The sequence below is a fragment of the Capra hircus genome, chromosome 13, assembly GCF_001704415.2.
Source record: "Capra hircus breed San Clemente chromosome 13, ASM170441v1, whole genome shotgun sequence".
In the NCBI taxonomy this organism is placed as follows: Eukaryota; Metazoa; Chordata; class Mammalia; order Artiodactyla; family Bovidae; genus Capra; species Capra hircus.
In genome coordinates, this window is record NC_030820.1 from 60,772,606 (window position 1) to 60,791,914 (window position 19,309).

Here is a 19,309-nt window from a genome sequence, read left to right on the forward strand (position 1 = left end):
GAAGAGGAGTTGAACCAAGAGTGGGCTAGTGGCTAACTCCTTCAGGACAACCTTTCAAGGGACCCCAGGCAGCTTCTCTATCACTCCGCCTGCTTCAGGACAGTTCTTTTAACTGCCAACAGCAGAATCTGACTGCGGGGGGAAGGGAAGGGCTTTTCAAAGAAAAATACTGACAAATCTAAGTAGATCAGCCAGCCTTGGGAAGGCCAGAAGCCAGGCCATTCTGGGGCTCCTGCTCCAGAATGTGGGGGCTTCCCTCATCCCTGTGACTGGGTAAAGCCCAGACAACCCTAGGAACAGGGTCCACGTCTCCAGGAGAAAGAATCTGATTGGTTCTTCTTTGGCCTAGCATCCATCTGGCCAGACAGGCAGGGTCAACATTCAGAGAGAACAACTTTGAGCCAAGGAGTCATCCAGACAGTAAACTACCAGTGAATGCCACAATTCTCCATTTTCTTACATTTTTATTTTAAAAAGTACAACAGCAACATGTCCTTCCCTTGCACCCTAACCATACAGTTTCTATTCTGAGGGAACCCTATAACTGTTTGCACACAAATTATGAGCTTATTAGACACCTGTCTTTGCTTCTCACTTTAATGTATCTTGAAGTTTGTTCCAAATCAGTGTTCAGCTTCTTTATTCTTGATTACAGCTGTATAATATTCCACTATTTAGATTTATCAAATCCTTTCATCTACTCTGGACATTTAGTTTCCGATTCCACCTCCCTACTTCCTAGGGCCATCTTGGAGAAACCCCAGCAATTCCTACTTAAAAAAAAAAACTAAAAAGGATGCAAAACCAGAGGTTTGGGCCAAATGTGGCTTATATAAAGTGTTTTGTTTGGCCAACATTCAAGCTTTTTTAAATTTTCTGAATTAATCAGCAGTACTTAAAAAGCAGAGGATTCAACTTAAAAAATCTGAATTTCTAGGTTTTCGAAGAAAACACAAGGTCTGGCCATGGCAGCCTGTGTCCCCGCATTTAACTATCGGCCAGAACCAAATGGAGTGCCCTCTCCACCCTGTCCTGACGTCATTTCAAGGAGGAACCACTGCCCCTTCACAGACGGTACTCCAAAGGGAGTGGCATACCTTCCATTAAGGACCAAATGAGGTAAAGACTAGAAGCTACTATCCATTCATTTAGGTAACATGTATTGAGCCCTTGAGGCACACCGAGGAAATCCCTCATAGCACGTTCACATTAGGGTCGCAGACCCTGAAGGCGGACAGGAACTCTAAGCAGCGCTGCCCGGGTTCTGCTTTCAGAGCCCAGGGAGTCGCATCCTGCACAACACAGCAGGACGCAGGCCCTCATCCATCGCTGGTGCAGGACTCTGCAAGGCCTTCCTGACTCCAGAGCAGCCGAGGAAGGATGATAAGCAGCCCCCACTCCGGACTCCATCCCGGAGGTGAGCAGGAAAACGGGCCCCAGTGGCAGTGCGGGGGGACTATGTGTCTGCCTGTGCTGAACCACAAAGCACTAACATTCTGTCCTTCCTCCAGCACAGGAGCCTCCTGTAAGCCTCCTGCCTTATTCCAATTCCGTTACACACGCTGCTTGAAAATACGTCTCTCTCCTTCTGAGAGGAATGCTGGAATGAAGCTCCCACTCTTCTCCCTCCAGGGCCCATCTCAACAGCAGGCCATTGTTGAGAAGTGCCTGCTGCAGTCCCTCTCACACCCCCACTGGCGCTGCCCCCACCCACCTCCTGGTGGCTGCCAGGGCCTGTCAATGGGCCTTGTGTCCATCCAGCCCCAGTGGTCAGGCCGGCAGATACTGGTGTAGGCTGAGGGTTCCCTCCTGCTGTCAAAAAGTAGCCAAATGCTAGAGACAAAGAAGCTTCGTACATGGCTATTGCTGCATTTCTCACACCTGTCCCCTTGCAGGTAGATCCTGTCCTTGCAGGTTTCAAGGCTGGAGAGTTCTGGGTCCTCCATGACCCCAGGGGAGGATGCTGGTCTTAGGTCCCCCACCTGGGTTCTTAGGTTTCATCCTTTCAAGATGACCTTGAGAGCTTTAAGCTCATCCTGGTTGAGGGGGGTCAGGTTAAAGCCCTTCAGCTCCGGTTTGCCTAGGGGAAGAATTCATCAGTGAGTCAGGGCTCCTGCTGTGCAACCTACTGGTCCTGGAGTCTAGCCTGGCAAAGGGACTCACACTGCATTCATGATGCCAAAAACTTGGCCCTGAAGTCTGACAGAGAAGGGCCTCAAATTCTGCAAAGCACAGAACGAGGAACATCAACACCTGCTCCTGAGTTACCCAGAACCTGCGGAGTCATGACTGCTGTGCAGAACCCTCCTAATTTGTGCCAGACTGGCCAATCTGGAGTGGTTAGGTTTACCTAGAAATTCAGCTCTAACCTGGACCACCTGACTGAGGCCTTCTGACCCTTAGTCAGAGGTATCTTGGCCTCCACAGTCACACCTTGGCATAAAATGTGAGACACTCCATGCCATTCTTGTGCCTGAAAAGAACTTGTAACGGGAATAAGATCCCACAAACTTCCTGTCTGTTCCATCTCTGGTCGACTCAAGACAACCCTGCCCACTTCCCACAGCTTTAGTGCCACTTACCAGCTGCCCACCCCAGCCTGCAAAGTCTGTGCTCATACTGTCTCCCCGCCTTGTTTCCGGCCCCACGCTTAGTCCCCAGGCCAATACCTTGGGCCTCAAAGAGGCGATTGACCTTCACTTTAAGTTGTTTCCGGAGTCTTTCTATTTCTTTATCCAGATGTTCCTGATCTGAAAAGAAGAGACAGGCAAACAAGACGAGGTTACACTACAGACAGACCCAAGGATACCAGCCTCTGCCCAGCCCCACTGAAGGCAGGGGTCTGAGCATGTGGGGATGAAAATGGGACTTGGGAGACCAGTTGACGAAGAAACTAAAGGCTAAGGAAGGGACATGGCCTACCCCGACCACTGAGTGAGCCCAGAACAGGGTTGAGCACACTTTTTCCCAACTTGCAGTTTATCAACCTGTTTCCATTATGCAAAGTACCCTGGGCAGTGGATGGGGAAGGCAATACCAGGATTTTAAGTCACCCTTTCACAATGAAATTATGGAAAATTCAGATTTAAGAATAAACAGACCCAGGCTCTTCGAAGATGGATGGAAAATAGGTGGTTGACGAAGTTTACAAACCCACATCCATCCAGGTGAGGAGTTTTTGCAACAGCAGGAACTGCTGGGAACTGTGAGCTGAACAGTCAGCATTCTGTCTCATGCTCACTCTTAGCCAAGGTCATGGCAGCGGAGAGAAGGCTGTCTTACAGAATGGACTGTGCCCAAAGGCAGATGCAGCGTGAGAAGTGCACCCAACTGACGACACCCAACCAATTCATGGCAGGGGAGAGAAGGCTGTCTTACAGAATGGACTGTGCCCAAAGGCAGATGCAGCGTGAGAAGTGCACCCAACTGACGACACCCAACCAATTCCATCTGCTGTTTCCACCCACTCGTGAGTGACATTTTTGCCTTTCCTACAGACCTTCATTCTTTTTGATGGTGATAACCCAGGACCAGCTAAGCATTCCGGCCTGGGCAGTCGCTCTGGTTCTCATTGTAAATGAGTAACCACCATCTCGCATGACCTTTGTTTAGCCTGTATCCATCCCTGGGAAACAGACATGCTGCACTGGAACCCCTCTAGGTCAGTGACAAGACCACACATCGTAGGCCGAGAGAGCCAGGGGCCTGACCCTCAGCCCAGGCAGGCGAGGCCCTCTGGAAGCTTCCTCTGAGCAGCCTCCAGCCCCTCTGCAAGTGCAATGACAATTCAATTCTATAACCATGATGATAGTGTATGTTCTACTTTCTTTTAAAAATGTTTATTGATTTAACTGCATCAGGTCTTAGCTGCAATGCATAAGTCTAGCTGTCCTTTGGCACGTGGGACCCTAGGTCCCCACCAGGGACCAAACCCGAGTCCCCTGCACTAGAATGTAGACTCTCAACCGCTGGACCACCAAGGAAGTCTCTAGTGGATGTTTTTCCACAGAAGTTTCTCCTCAAAGCTGACTTACTTTCCTTTGATAGAATTTCAGTTTCAACAGGGATAGAGTTACCCTGTTTTCAGCGGCAGAGGCAACCGTGCTGCTGGTTCTCTTGGCCCACATGTTTTCAGGGGTGAGGAAGAGAAAACATGCGTAACCTGCCCTTATCCCAGCCAAGGACCCATCTGCAGCCTGACCTTTTGCTTTCATGACTTTTCTCCAAAGAGCCTCTAGGATCATGGTTGTGAGATCCATTGTGTACCTTAGTGTGGCAGACTCGAGAGCTTCACCCTCCTTAAACCTCTATCTTCAACCCTGATGCTACTACAAGGGACGTGAAAATATGAGCACGTGCCTTAGATCTGACCAATGAGGTATCAGCAGAAGTCCCTGAGGAGTACGGTCTTATTTCCAAACCAGAAGGCAAGGTCATATATGGAGAAAGCCCTCCTACCTTTCCTCTAGCCTGGCTCTCAGACACAAGGCCTGCAATCATGACACAACAACCAAGAGAATACAGACTCTGCTAAGCAGCTGTGCCAGTCCTGGACTGCCCATCTCTGGAAAACTTCTTACATGGGATGAACAGAACTGTATTTCCTTAAGTCCTCCTAACTGCTAGATTTCTGTTATTTGCAATCCAACTCATTCCTCAATGACAAACAAGCACTATGCTAGGTAAATATTATTTTATCTGAACTTTACAACAACTGTGCTATGTAGACGTATCCCCTTTCAGAGATGAAGAAACAACTCAGTGGCAGAGCAAAGATTAAAATGCACACAGCCACCAGCCGCCTCTCATCAAGCTGCCAGAAGCCAGGGTGGGGCAGGAGAGGCTGTGGCATGGGGGCGGTGTGCTGTCCCTGACTCCTGCCCAGGAGGCTTACCTTTCTCAATCATTTCCTTTGTCTCAGGGTGAGGCATCCTGATAAACATGTTCCCAAAGCAAACCATCACGTCTTCTGAAATGGCAAACAGTCATTCCTTCAACAAATATTTTGATGCCAGGCATTGCTTTAGATGTTGAAAACACAGCAAAACAGGACGAAATTCCTGCCTTCCTAGCTTGTTAGAGTGGAGGAGAGAGAATATACAACAACGTCAAGATAATAAAGATATGATTCATCAGACCCTGAAAGGTATCTTAGAGAAAACTAAAGCAGGGAAAGAGAGATGGGGAATGCCAAAAAGAGGAGCTTGTCATTTATACCAGGCAGTCTTGGAAGGTCTTACAGATTATGTGCCATTCTGGCAGAGACCTGACGAAAGTGAGGAGTGTGCACGCCCTGCAGACACACATCTAGGGAACGAGCGAGCCAGGCAGAGGAACCAGGAACAGCAAGGATCAGTAACGTGCCAGTGTGTCAGGAACAGCAAGGAGAACGGTGAGGGTGCAGCTGATGAGCGAGCGCAAGAGCAGAGGAGACAAGGTGGGAGAGTTCAGGGAAATTACACGGAGCCCTGCAGGACTCTGGATTTTACTCTGGGGAGACAAGACCCTGGAAGGGTTCAGGCTTTCCAGTGCACTTTAAGTGCTTGGTTCCTGAGGCCCTTCATCATGGCCTGGCCTCTGCCCATCTCTCTAGCATGATCACATGCCCCTCCCCTATTGCTTTCTCTATCACTACCACTTAGCCTCATCTAAAGAGCCACCATCCCATTATCCAAGACCAACCCTGTGTTCACTTCCTTCTGCAGCTTTCTTACTATTTTCAGTTCTGTATTTATGCTGTTGACTCACCTGTAGAGCACAAGGGCAGGAACTGCACTGTTGTTATACCCCCAGCACTTTCCCAGTGTCATCAATTGATAAGCTAGCAGCTAACAACCTGTCACTGAGGTAAGAAACTGAAATCCTGAGTCACAGTCTATGTCAGACCTGCAATGCCATCTCTCCCATCTCCACGGGCTGTGCCACACACCTGTGGCCTCCTGCCTGGTCTCTAACAGGAATAAGTCAAAGGCATTAGAAGGTAAACTGAACAGGTCTCCTGGGCTGCAACAACGAAGCTAGGCTTACCAGTGAGGCTGAGATCCTTCTGCAGGGCCCTCAGGCCCTCCCGGTTCCGATTCCTTTTGGTATCCAGGTCCACAATCTGAAAAGCACAGGGGCAGGAGGGAACTCAGTTACCTCCTACCTGGGTCTGTACTCCCAACAGACCAGTGCTGTTAAAACCTAACAAAGATGACAAGGCATCATTCCTCGGTTAATTCCAATGTCCTGCCTAAAGTGGACAGATGTGTGAAGGTACTTCTTCCCCTACTCAGCTTCCAGCTCCTTAAAGATGATGCTTCATCCAGGGGTCTTTCACCCCAGAGGAGGAGCTGGGGAAATGTCTAATGACTAAATGGGTAATTTTTTATCATCATCCACGGGAGCACTAGTTCTCAAGCTTCAAGGCATTTCAGAATCACCAGGGGAGTGGAAACCACTTCCTGAACAAGCTCCTCCAGCTGATTCTGACCGAGTATCCTGAGAAAAACAACAATATTACATCAGAAAGGCACTGAGACACTGAGACAGTGGTCACAGCAAAATGGCTACTAAGAAAGTGAGGAAGCAGTGCAGTACTACTGCCTGGCAGTGGAGGCTCTGGGGCGGAACACCCAGGTTTGAATCCTGCAGCTTACTACGAGCGGTGTGACTTCACCTCTCTGAAAAACAGGGACAGGAAGAGGACCCACCACCTAGGTTATTAACCTAGGAACTAAGTCAGCACAGTACTTGATACACAGTAAGTACTCAATCAACTTTAACTGCTATTTGTCAGCCAGCACACCTTGATGCAGTGTTTACTAGGCTCTCCCTTAATACCCAACTGACCAAGCATCCAATCATTCTAACTGGAGATGAGGAGTCTGAATCATTCTTGATCCCTCCTACTCCCTCACCCCTATACCTCAGCATCAGGGAGGCCATCTCCAAAGGGAGATGACCCATCACCACCACCTAGGCCCAAACCCATTCCCTACCTGGCCCCTCATTTACCCCTTCCCCCCTTATAGTCTGTGCTCTACAGAGCAGCCAGAGGGATCTTTCAAAGCCTCAATCCATTATATCATTCTCTCTGCCCACCACAAGCTGCCTTAAACTCCCTGTGCAGGTCTCCACGGCCCTCCGGTGGCCTGGGCCCCACACTTCTCCCACGTCCCGACTCCTGCGCGATTACTAGACCACTCAGACTTCTTTCCTGTTCCTCTTCTGGCCTGGACTGGAGCGGTGCAGCCCAGGTCAGTGTGGGGGCCCAGAAACTGCATTTTGAAAAAGCGGTTCAGGTAAACCAAAGGCCCCAAGAGGTAATGGGTCGGGATCCGGAAAGCTGGGCAAAGGGCAGAGGAAGGATGGCAAGAGAGGAAAGGCCTGGCACAGACGGGCTTAATATGTGCCAAATACAGGAGTCAAGCGCGGCGCTGTGCCACGCACTCGACATTTGGCCCACATGATCTCACAACCGCCCGGTCTGTCGTCACAGCCCTTGGCCCACAAGAGTAGGTCAATTCACAGCGAGCCCAAGCTGGAGCCGGATTCCGGACCCAGCGCGCTGCCCTAGGAGCTCGCAGGCCCAACCGCAAAACCCGGGCCCCAGCCCCGCGGACAGGCCTCCTACCTGCCGTTTGTCCGCCAGCACCTCCTCGGCGAGCTCCTCCACCTCCACCAGGTACCGCAGCACCCGCTCCGCCTCGGGCGACAGCATGATGCCTACCAGTCACGACTCCACTACGCCGCAATCCTATCGAGCTCACCTCCGGCTCTGCCGCACTGCAGCTCCGTCCGCGCACGCGCCGCTCTCACAGGGCTTCCGGCACGCATGCGCAGTTAAAAGAAGAACGGAGGCGCGCAGGCTCCAAAGCTCTCGCGAAAGCGGACGCGAGAGGCGGGGCCTAGCTTGGGGGCGGGGCTGGAGCGCCCCCTGCAGGTCCAAACCTCTTAACCTCGCCCTCCCTCAGGATAGTTCTTAGGCGCTGAGGATGCGGAAGTGAACAAAACGAAGTCCCTGCCCCTCGCGCAACTTCATCTAGTGGGTAACATAAACAATTGATCACAAAACAAATAATTATATACTATGGGAGGCAGTGATAGGGCTTTGGAGAAATCAAGCCATTCTTCCCCTGCCTGAGGAGCACCAAGGAAGCAAGTGTAGCAGTTTCTGATTTATAAAATGAGAGTGAACAAAAATCCTTCTCATTGTGTTTCCGCAGGATTGGAAGGAGGCAGGAGTCTTAAAATTCAGTTTGACCTCTACTTTCATTGAGCCCCTGTGTTGGACCCAGTGTCAAGAATAGCTGACCTAGACCCTAGGAAGGGCGGTGAGTGATGAAGTGCCAGCTCAGAAGAGTTGTATAAATGCTGGAAAGTGAATCATTGTGGGCTGTAGGAGCTGGGAAGATTTCCAAGAAGAAGTAGGCAGGTGGAAAGTGGCTGCCCTTCCGAATCAGAAGATTCCCTAGAGATCTTCACACCCAAACCCCTCACTGTACAGCTGGAAAAGCCAAGGTTCAGAGGGTGGTGAGGGTTTTAAAAAGTCAACAGCAGACCCAGTACTAGAGCTCTGACCTCTTGTCTCCCTGAGTCCAGCTTGTATTGCTCTCCTTTTGGCCACTGTAACCAAGCCCTTTCACACCCCTTGCCTTCCTTGAATTTCACAACCGTCTTTGTATGGGTGGGTTATTACACATCTCGCAGCTGCATGCTGAGGCTTGTTCCTTGTCCCACAGCAAGTCAGGAGCAAACATGGTCCAGGAGTGCTCAAGCTTCTAGACAACAGCTGTTTCTGGATCCTGAAAGAAAAAAGGCCCTCCACCAAGTTGTGGCCCCAAAAGTCCTCGAAGCACCCTGTCTGCCTGGCCTTTGGCTTCCTTCAACTGATGAGGCAGTTAGTTTTCCCTGCAGCCACCTGGCATGGGGAAAGAAGGAGATTCATTAAGGATTCCTCATTAAGGGTGAATTTGTCGCCAAACCCAGGATGTTTTGTGTAAATACCTTCTGGTTCAGAAACGCAGACACAGGCCTTGTGAAGGAAGGAGGAACATTTGCCAAAGGAGAAACAGGGCTCACCAGGCATCCTTGAGGCCTGGACCCTAGGATTATCTCCCCTCCACCTTGGGGCTTAAAGGGGCCTGGGCCAGGCTGACCCCTGACCCCTGCCAGATGGGCCTGGATGGGAAGGGGTTGAAGGAGACTCCCAAATTGGCAGCTTATTGGCTGTGACTGGCCCTCAGAGGGCACCCTTGGCCACTGGCATTGTAAGGGAGCGACATAAGCCTTTGAGACAGTCATACGTGGAAGGACTCCTATTTTAGAACCACTTATGTTTCAGAACCATCAATTTCACAAATATTTATTGACTGCCTTGGCCCTGTTATAAGAATTCACCATGAGCAAAACCAGATTTGGTCCTTGCCCAAAGCTTTCAGTCTAGTGGGATAGACACATAATAAATGCATGAACAATAAAATACATCTTATGTCAGGTGATGGGTGGTAAGCACTATGGAGAAAAGAACAGGGCAAGGTTGTTTTATAGTTGCTAAATTGTGTCTGACTCTTTGCAACCCCATGCCGTGCCATGGACTGCAGTACATCAGACTTTCCTGTCCTTCACTAACTCCTGGAGTTTGCTCTTACTCATGTCCATGTCAAGGTAGAGAGAAATGAATGAAGGGTGATTTGAGATAAGGTGGTCAGGGGCAGAGGATGGCTTCTCTGAAAAGGTGGCATTTATGCAGAGATGTGGAGGAGATGAGAGGCTGAGCCATATGGATATCTAGGGGACAAGCATTCTACCCAGGGGGAACAAAGGCCCAGAGATGAGCCTTCATTTTGGCGAGTTGCAAGGCCAGTGTAGGTGGAACAGAATGAGCAAGGAGGGAAAAACAGGAAGTGAGGACGATAAGGGGAAGGAGGCGTTGAAACTATGGAGCTATCAGTTCAGTTCAGTTCAGTTGCTCAGTCATGTCCGACTCTTTGCAACCCCATGAAACGAAGCACACCAGGCCTCCCTGTCCATTACCAATTCCCAGAGTTCACTCAGACTCACGTCCATTGAGTCAGTGATGCCATCCAGCCATCTCATCCTCTGTCATCCCCTTCTCCTCCTGCCCCCAATCCCTCCCAGCATCAGAGTCTTTTCCAATGAGTCAACTCTTCACATGAGGTGGCCAAAGTACTGGAGTTTCAGCTTTAGCATCATTCCTTCCAAAGAAATCCCAGGGTTGATCTCCTTCAGAATGGACTGGTTGGATCTCCTTGCAGTCCAAGGGACTCTCAAGAGTCTTCTCCAACACCACAGTTCAAAAGCATCAATTCTTGGGCACTCAGCTTTCTTCACAGTCCAACTCTCACATCCATACATGACCACTGGAAAAACCATAGCCTTGACTAGATGGACCTTTGTTGGCAAAGTAATGTCTCTGCTTTTCAATATGCTATCTAGGTTAGTCATAACTTTTCTTCCAAGGAGTAAGCGTCTTAATTTCATGGCTGCAGTCACCATCTGCAGTGATTTTGGAGCCCAAAAAAATAAAGTCTGACACTGTTTCCACTGTTTTCCCATCTATTTCCCATGAAGTGACGGGACCAGATGCTATGGTCTTCGTTTTCTGAATGTTGAGCTTTAAACCAATTTTTTCACTCTCATAGGAGGGGCTATAGGTGCCCTGCTCACACGGCAAGGCCCTCCCTTGAGGTGGCTGGCAGGTACTGCAGCAAGGGCCTGTGGCTTCCAGCTTCTCTCTGCTCATGGATACAGATTGAGCGTGGAATGTGGGTGAGTTAGTGCAGATAGGAGTGGCCCTCAGCCAAGAAAAGAGCTAGTGGCTGCGTACCCCAGCTTCTCTGTCCTTCTGTGGGAGACCCATGAAGAGGCTATTACAGTCATCCACGTAGGAGAGGATAGTTGCTGGACAGAGGGTAGCCACAGTGATAGCACTTGTAGGATCCTCACAGCCTTTGCACACACCCTGACTTCCCTGGTGGCTCAGGCAGTAAAGCGTCTGTCCACAATGAGGGAGACCTGGGTTCGATCCCTGGATCGGGAAGGTTCCCCTGGAGAAGGAAATGGTAATCCACTCCAGTACTATTGCCTGGAAAATCCCATGGACAGAGGCGCCTGGTAGGCTACAGTCCATGGGGTCGCAAAGAGTCGGACACAACTGAGCGACTTCACTTTCCTTTCCCATCCACCCGGATTCATTTTCTCCCACACCTCTAAGTGTATAACTACTACACAACCCCCACTTATCAGCTTGGCGACTTCTCCTAAAGATCAAGAGTTCTCCCTCAGCCCCCAGAGCTTCCTGGGATACCCCTCTCTCTATTTACGACACTATCTTTTTCTGTAATTATCTCCCTCCCCAGCTAAGAGCTCCTTGTGGCAGGGATCTTGTCTCTTTTGTTTACTGCTGGGTTCCAGAACCCAGGATATTGCCTGGCATACAGTATGCACTCAGTCATGGACTCAACATGAGGCAGAACTTTCTAAAACCCAAAGTATCCAAAGGTGAACAGAACTAACCCAATTGTAACTAGCTTCCCATGCCAAAAGTTGTATCAGGCTGGGCTGCCGTATGGTCAGGATATTACAGACCATGAATCCCTCTGCAATTCATGTAGGAGTGATCCCTAAGTCTTTCTTAACCAGAAAAGTCTACCTGGTCACACTGGGGTGTGCCTCATCTTTAGCAAGCCCTTCCTTCCAGGCCAAAAAGACTGTAACAGCTGGGGCTTTGGGGTTTGGAGGCAAGAAGAACGACGCTACTCTCCTTCCCCTTGGAGACCTTTTACTGTTTCTGTGTGCTCGTCTTGGCTAAGGGTTCAGTGACCAGCACCCACTTCTCTCCTGAGGGAGGACCGCTCTCAGGCTGCTGGGGCCTCCTGGGAGGGTCTTACCTTCACTTTAAGCTGTGGCTCATCATTTCAGGAATATGGAAACCCACCTTCCTTGCATGGAATGCCGACAGGAGTTGGGATGGACAACTCTGAGGTATAGCTTAACGCTCCGGAGTTCTCCCTTAGGATCAGGCTGAAGCAGCCCCCCACAGGATGTCCACAAGCCCTCCCAGGCTTCCTCTTCTCTGTCCTGCTTCCCCTGTCCCCACTCCTTTATGGTCAGAACCCTTCAGCACTGCCATCTCACCAGTAAAAGCTCAACTTCTCCCTGAGGCCCACCAGGCCCTCCCTGACCCGCCTTCCCCCTCTGAGCATCTCCCGTCTCTCTCCCCACCTTGCTGCTCCTGAAACCAGCCATGTGCGGTCCCACCTCAGGGCCTTTGAATTGGCTGCTCCCTCTGCATTTTCCCTCTGAGTCCTCTTATCTCCCTCCCTCAGCTCCTGTAAGTCTACGCTTAAATTTCACCTTCTCAACAAGGCCTATCCTGAACATTCTATCTGAAAATGCCCCCTCCCCCAGTACTCTCGATCAGCTTCCCCTGCTCTGTTTCTTTTCCCCACAGCATTTGTCACTTTCCAGCATGCTACTGAATGTACATATGTTTATTGTTAATCTCTCTCTGTTAGAAAGGAAGTTCTGTGAGGGCAGGAATCTTTGTCTCATTTGCTACTGATGGATCCCCAATATCTGGAACATTACCTGGCCCACAGTAGGTGCTCAATAAACATTTCTGAATGAATGAATGAGGAGAAGAGCCAGAATTCTAAGCAAGGCAGATTCTCACTGAGGCCAGGCTGTTAACCCTTATGCTGGAGGTGGTGGAATGGGAGCGGCAGGTCACACCAGGCCTGTCACTAAGGCAAGGGGATTGGCTTTTGTTCTCAGATCAGTATGAAGCTACTGGACGGTTTTGAGCAAGCATGGGACATGATTGGGTTTCCTTTGTGAAACCTCTCTGGCTGTAGCAATAGGATGGGATTAAAATGGTGAGTATGGTGCGGTCCTGTGTGTGTGTGTGTGTGTGTGTGTGTGTGTGTGTGTGTGTGTGTGTGTGTGTTGGGCATGGGAGGATAATGATGGGGCTTGGAGAGGTGACTGGGCTGTGACTGTACTGGTGTTAGGAGCAGCAGGAAGCTGGCTCAATATCCCAATTTTTCAGGCAGCCTGGGTGGTTGGCCCACAAGCTCTGGTCTGTGAGTGGTCCAGGCCCAGCCTCCCAGCTGCTGACAATGTGCCCCTGTCCCACAGAAGTGTTGTTTGCTCTTCGGGGTGGTCCCCAGCTCCTCCCTCCACTTCCTTTGTGCCTTGTGGGCTTGGCAGGTGGAGGGGAGGCCGCCACTCCCTCTCCTCTGACCCAGAGAATAATCCCTTATATTCATGTGATTCTCCTCCTGCCCTCACTCCATCCTCCCATGTCCCCAGGGAATGAAGAAATCTGACTCCCATTGGGTAGTTGAGGACACTGAGGCCCGAAAAGGGCATGGGACCCTCCCAAGGTCATGCAGCCAGATGGGGACGCCAGGTGGGGACCTGCGTCCTAAATCTACACGCCCTGATTTCATCAGGCAGCAGATGGTCCCAAGGCTTGACTTGAAAAATCTTAAATGACCTCAAAGAGAATACAAGCCCAGAACATTCCAGGCCTCCCTGAGCTGGTCTTTCCTGCTACCTTTAATACGAAATCCATTCATTTAAAATTACATGAATAGATTCTTTTTATTGAAAAGGAAAACATGACAAAGAAGACCAAAGTTTGGTTTTGACATCCCCCGGCCCCGCCACCTCAGTTCCCTCTGGAGTCCCAGCTTGGGTGTGTGATGATGTTCATTTAAAGACATAGTGAGGAACCCAGAGAGCATATGTAAAACTATCACATGCGTGGCAGGGTAGAAAGGTGGGAAGGAGGGCGTCGCACACAAATGATCACTCTGCAGCCCGTGTGCTCTTGGACATCTTTGATGGGTATATTTAGATCTCTCCTATTCCCTGACAGCTGCAGAGTATTCTACAGCGTATAAGCACCAGAGTTCATTTGTTTATCTGGTTTTCTAAATTAAATTTTACATTTACTTTTCACACACTAAAGTGCAGATGGTTGACTTAATCTCACCGCTCAGCTCTTAGCACATGGTCCTGAGTTAGTCTTCAAAGACCCTGTCTTGTTTATATAATTTTCTCTTTTCCTCCCCACCCCCACTCAATTCTGAGCCCACCCTCTCTACTGTGTTTGATATATGGCCTAAAATATCTGTGATTTCTTGAAAAATACACAGTAGTTTTGTTAAACGTTTATGTGTTTTAAGCATTCTTATTAAGGTATAACACATACAGGAGCATACAAATCTTAAGTATTTTATAGTTTATGAATGTTCAAAAACTGAACACACCGTTGTACCCAGCACTCAGATCAAGTAACAGAACATCAGCAGCCTCCTCCCACGGAGATCCTCCAAGCCCTCCCATCCACCACCAAAGGTAACACCGCCACCTTGACTTCTAACACGGCACATTGGTTTTGCTGGGATTTGGACTTTATACAAATGGTATCACACTGGATGTGCTCTTTTGTGCCTGACTTCTTTCACTCACCATTTTGTTCATGGATTTATCTCTGTCGTTGAGTGTAGTTGTGTATGGTGTACATTAATTAATTAATTTAATTACTACATAGCAATTAAACCATTCTGCTTTCAGACCTGCAGTGGTTTGCAGCGTGGGGCTGTTACAAAGAGTGCAGGTATGAACAGTCGTGTGTGTGCCTTTGGGTACATGCACGTATGTATCATTCCTGTGGCATGAATACTGAGGATTGGGCTGTTGGGTATGTTTAGTTTCAATAGATAGTAGACACAGATAATCCACATAATATCATTGTGCTGTTGTGTTAATTTTCCACTTTTTTTTTCCCTCATCTCAATGTTCCATCCATCTGTCCACATCCTCTGTATATCTCTCATTCCTGAGAACCCCAGACTTCTTCCATGACATTTCATATGTCTTCTCCCTAGGCTGTGGGTGCTTGAGTTCCCTTTTTCTCTGCACCAGCCACACAGTCCCACAACAAACACCCTCGTGTGCTGTTGCCTTGACGGAGAGCGTGCACACACTTCTTTTTCCTAAACAATGCCACATTCTCTTCCAGAATAGCTGTGCCCATTTACCCTCTTACCAGTGATGCACATCCTTCCCAACATTAGGGACTAAATAACTTCTTAAGGCTTGCTAGTGTGGCAGCTGTAAGTATCACGTTTATTGACCCTTTCTCTTTTGGATCAACACTTAGTTGCTTTCCATCTTTGGGGTTTAGAAGAAGTGATGCACTGTTGCTGGGAATGTAAATTGATACAGCCACTGTGGAGAACAGTATGGAGATTCCTTAAAAAAAACTAGGAATAAAACTACCACATGACCCAGCAATCCTACTACTGGGCATATACCCTGAGGAAGCCATAACTGGCAAAGACACATGTACCCCACTATTTAGGCTTCCCTGGTGGCTCAGCAGTAAAGAATCTGCCTGCAATGCAGGAGAGGCAGGAGACACTGATTTGATCCTTCAGTTGAGAAAATCCCCTGGAGGAGGGCATGGCAACCCACTCCAGTATTCTTGCCTAGAGAATCTCGTGGACAGAGGAATCTGGTGGGCTATAGTCCCTGGGGTCACAAAGAGTCAAACACGACTGAAGTGACTTAGCACATGCACGCACCCCAATATTCATTACAGCACTATTTTACAATAGCTAAGATATGGAACCATTCATCAACAAATGAATGGATAAAGAAGTGTGGTACATATATACAATAGAATATTAGCCATAAAAAAGAACACATTTGAGTCACTTCTAGTGAGGTGGATGAACCTAGAGCTTATTATAACAGAGCAAAGTAAGTCAGAAAGAGAAAAACAAAACACCATATATTAACACATATATATGGAATCTGGAAAAATGGTACTGATGAATCTATTTGCAGGGCAGTAATAGAGACACAGACACAGAGAGCAGAATTTGGACACAGTGGGTGCAGGAGAAGGTGGGCCAAATTGAGAGAGTAGCGTTGAAACGTGTGTATTACCATATGTAAAATGGGAAGTTGCGGTATAACACAGGAAGCTGAACATGGTCCTCTGTGACAACCTAGAGGGGTGGGATGGGGTTGGAGGTGGGAGGGAGGTTCAAGAGGGAGGGGACATATGTATACTTAAGGCTGATTCATGTTGTTGTATGGCAGAAGCCAACACAATACTGTAAAGCAATTAACCTTCAATTGAAAGAAAAAGGAAACTAGGAAAAAACATAAAAACTGAAGACATTTTCAAATGAAAAAAAGAAGAATGGCTGCAATGACCCTTCAGAGACACATCTGGTAAACTTGTCTGTGAGTTCAATTTCTGTCTCATCTTCCTCTACTCTCCTTGAACCCAAGTTTCCAAATACTTCCTGACTTGCCCACAGCCTTTGCTCAGGCTGTGCTTTCTGCCTGGAATATCCTCTGCTTTCTTTCTCCACTTGTTGAGGCTTACTCTTCTCTTCAGGCCCTTCTTCCTAGAAGACCCCATCCCATCCCTGACCTGATGCCGCAGGAGGGTGGCTCTCTCTCAGGTCTTCTAGAGGGACTCTGGTCCTCCTCTTCTTACTGAGGTTAGGGGCTCTCTGGGCTTCGCCTGCCCAGGATCCTCAGAGGATGCCTCAGGAGAGGTCTGCTGAATAAGTGAGATCATGATTTAATCATGCTTTGGGGGTAATTAAGGGTCTAATCTCCCTCTTCTTTACCAACCAGAACCTTACAAAAGTGGCTCTTTCCACTGGAAAGAGAGTGGAACTTGGAATCCAGACTTCCCCTGTCTTGCATGGGGATGCGTGACTCAACCCCTCTGTAAAATGGGTGTTGGCACTCATTGTTTCCCTCAAGTTGATGGTTTTTGAGTGCCTACACTGTGCAAGGCCCTATGGATCCAACTCTTAAGAGGACAGGCCTAGTCCTGGGTCTCATGGACTTTCAGTCACAAAGATAAGATTGACATTCATTCAGGTACCATTCTTATTGTGATGAGACTCAAATAAAAAGCTCAGTGAGATTGTATAGAGAGTCTCTCAACCTAAATCAGGGAATAGAGGTAGAGGAAGCTTTCTTTAAAAAGTGACATTTGACCTGGGCCTAAGGATGAGTAGAAATAAACTAAGCAAATGGAGAGATTGTGGTGGGGCGGGGGGCAGGATAGATAAACTGAAGCAGGGGAAACAGCAAGTGCAAAGGCACTGTGGCAGGAGGGAACCTAGAGGAGGCAATGTGGATGGAGCCCAAGGGTAAGGGGAGAAAGGGATAGGGAATGAGTCTGAATAGCTAGGCAGGAGCTAGGTCATAATACAGGGCCTAGTGGGCAAAGCAAAGTTGGAAATTGGACTTCGTCACTTAATTAATAATTATCTGGACAGCTTCCATTTGCCAGGGATGTGCTATAGCAGCAAACAAAACCAACAAGGCCCTTGTTCCCACAGAGCTCACAGACTAGGGGCAGATAGCATCCAGCAGAGGAGGAATGCTAACTTTCAGAGAGGCCCTACTATGTGCCAAGAGCTGTGCTAAGGACTTTCCCTGCACTACCTCATTGATCTTCACCACCACATTTTATTGATGAGGAAACAGGCTTAGCAAGTCTGAACAGTTTATCCATCTACAAGGAGTCTTGAGGACTTATTGAAGCCCATTTTAAAAGGCCTTTTATGAGCACTTTTACTCAATGCTGATGTGTGTAGGATAAATTGGTATAGTCCCTACAGGGGGCATCTATCAAAATTACAAACACACCTACCACTCAATCAGCAAGGCCATTTATTCTACAGATATCCAAAATGGTGTGTCCACAAAGTCATTCACTGACGTATGGCTACAAGCTGGTGATAACCTAATTGCCCACCACGTAGGGGATTGGTGAAGTGGATTATGGTACATCAAAGCAATGGAACACTGGGATGCCAAGAACAGGAGTACTCTCTATGCACTGAAATAAACCAGCCTCCCAAATTACTGTCTTGTGAAAAAAAGGCGTAATACAGAACTGTGTATAATTAAGCTATGATTTGCTTCAAAATGGTGAAGGACAATATAAAGATAAACAAAGTGGTGGTGGTGGGGGGGTGGACTAAGGAAAGAAGGAAAGAAGGGGAAACTTGTGTGCACCCAGGAAGAGCCTTGGAGCACAAGGTAGGAGACATGTATTCCTTTGTACCTTTGGATGTTGAGTCATGTGAATGTATTAACTATTTGATAAATAGACAAACACAATTACATTTGTTTAAAGGACTTCCAGATTCCTTTGGAGGAGAAAGTGATGTTGGGACAGACTGTTGAATGGACGGTGTCTTTTAGTGACTGAATGAGGAAACTGAGGCCCAGAGAAGCGCGATGAGTTGCTTAAGGTCACGAAGCAGGTAATGGCAGAACCAGGATGGGCTGTCACCTGAATTGTTAGACTGTGCCCTTTCATGTCACAGCTGGTTCAGGATCACTAAGCATTTATGTGCCAAACTCTGCTAAGTGCTGAGGATATAGAGGTGAACAATGTGGGTGTGACTGCTGCCTCCGCAGGTCTTATACTCTAGACAAGAAGCAAATACGTGTTGTGTAGTGATAAATGCTGTGAATGAAAAATAAGGCAGGCGAGGGGACAGAGTGTTGGGGGAAATGATGAGGAAAACCCCTCTGAAGAGGCAGCATTTTAGGAAAGAGAGACATAGAGACTTGTGAACACCTAGGGGTACAGCAGGAACAAAAGCTGGGTGGGAATGAGAGGGTGGATGTTAAAGGAATAGCAAAGAGTGTGGCTGGAACTGAATGTGAGAGGGAAACTCGGAAAGAGATGAGGTTGGGGAGGCGAGCCTAAGAAGGGCTGTAGGCAGAGCTGAGGACTCAGACTCAAAGCGAGGTAGGAAGTAGTCAGAAAGTTCTAAGCAGAATGGGGTCTGATGAAATTCCCCTTTTCTAAAGCCCCCTTCCCCCCACCCCCCACCGGAGACTTTCCTGATGGTCAGGTTGTTAGGATTCCACCCTCTCAATGCAAGGGACTAGAGTTTGATCCCTGGTCAGGGAACTAGATCCTGCTTGTCACAACTAAGACCCGGCACAGTCAAATAAATAAATATATATATATATACACACACATGTATGCTGCTGCTGCTAAGTCGCTTCAGTCGTGTCCGACTCTGTGCTTCCCCATAGGCGGCAGCCCACCAGGCTCCCCTGTCCCTGGGATTCTCCAGGCAAGAACACTGGAGTGGGTTGCCATTTCCTTCTCCAATGACATGTATACATCTGTTAAAAAATAAAACAAAAAGGCCCCTCTGGCTAATGGTGAAAATTGATCAAAAGATGGAGGAAGAAAGGCTGTGGGGTACCCAGCGAAGGCTGGTGTGGT

General features: G+C 48.5%; 1 protein-coding gene across 1 annotated transcript; it reads right to left on the reverse strand.

Moving 5' to 3' along the window:
• PDRG1 (p53 and DNA damage regulated 1) lies at positions 448-7,818 on the reverse strand. Its single transcript, XM_018057687.1, has 5 exons — positions 7,616-7,818; positions 6,028-6,103; positions 4,895-4,969; positions 2,670-2,750; positions 448-2,080 (listed from the first exon to the last, which is right to left on the reverse strand). The coding sequence occupies exons 1-5, from the start codon at positions 7,700-7,702 to the stop codon at positions 1,998-2,000; spliced, it is 402 nt and encodes a 133-aa protein (XP_017913176.1). The 5' UTR covers positions 7,703-7,818; the 3' UTR covers positions 448-1,997.

Bases quoted from the DNA above. Each gene is read 5' to 3' on its own strand.
- PDRG1 (XM_018057687.1), bottom strand. From the start codon at position 7,702: ATGCTGTCGCCCGAGGCGGAGCGGGTGCTGCGGTACCTGGTGGAGGTG. The intron at 2,751-4,894 runs GTAAGCCTCCTG...TCTTCTTTTCAG, and splicing joins AAAGGAAATGATTGAGAAAG to ATCAGGAACATCTGGATAAA. The intron at 2,081-2,669 runs GTATTGGCCTGG...TTCTTCCCCTAG, and splicing joins TCGCCTCTTTGAGGCCCAAG to GCAAACCGGAGCTGAAGGGC.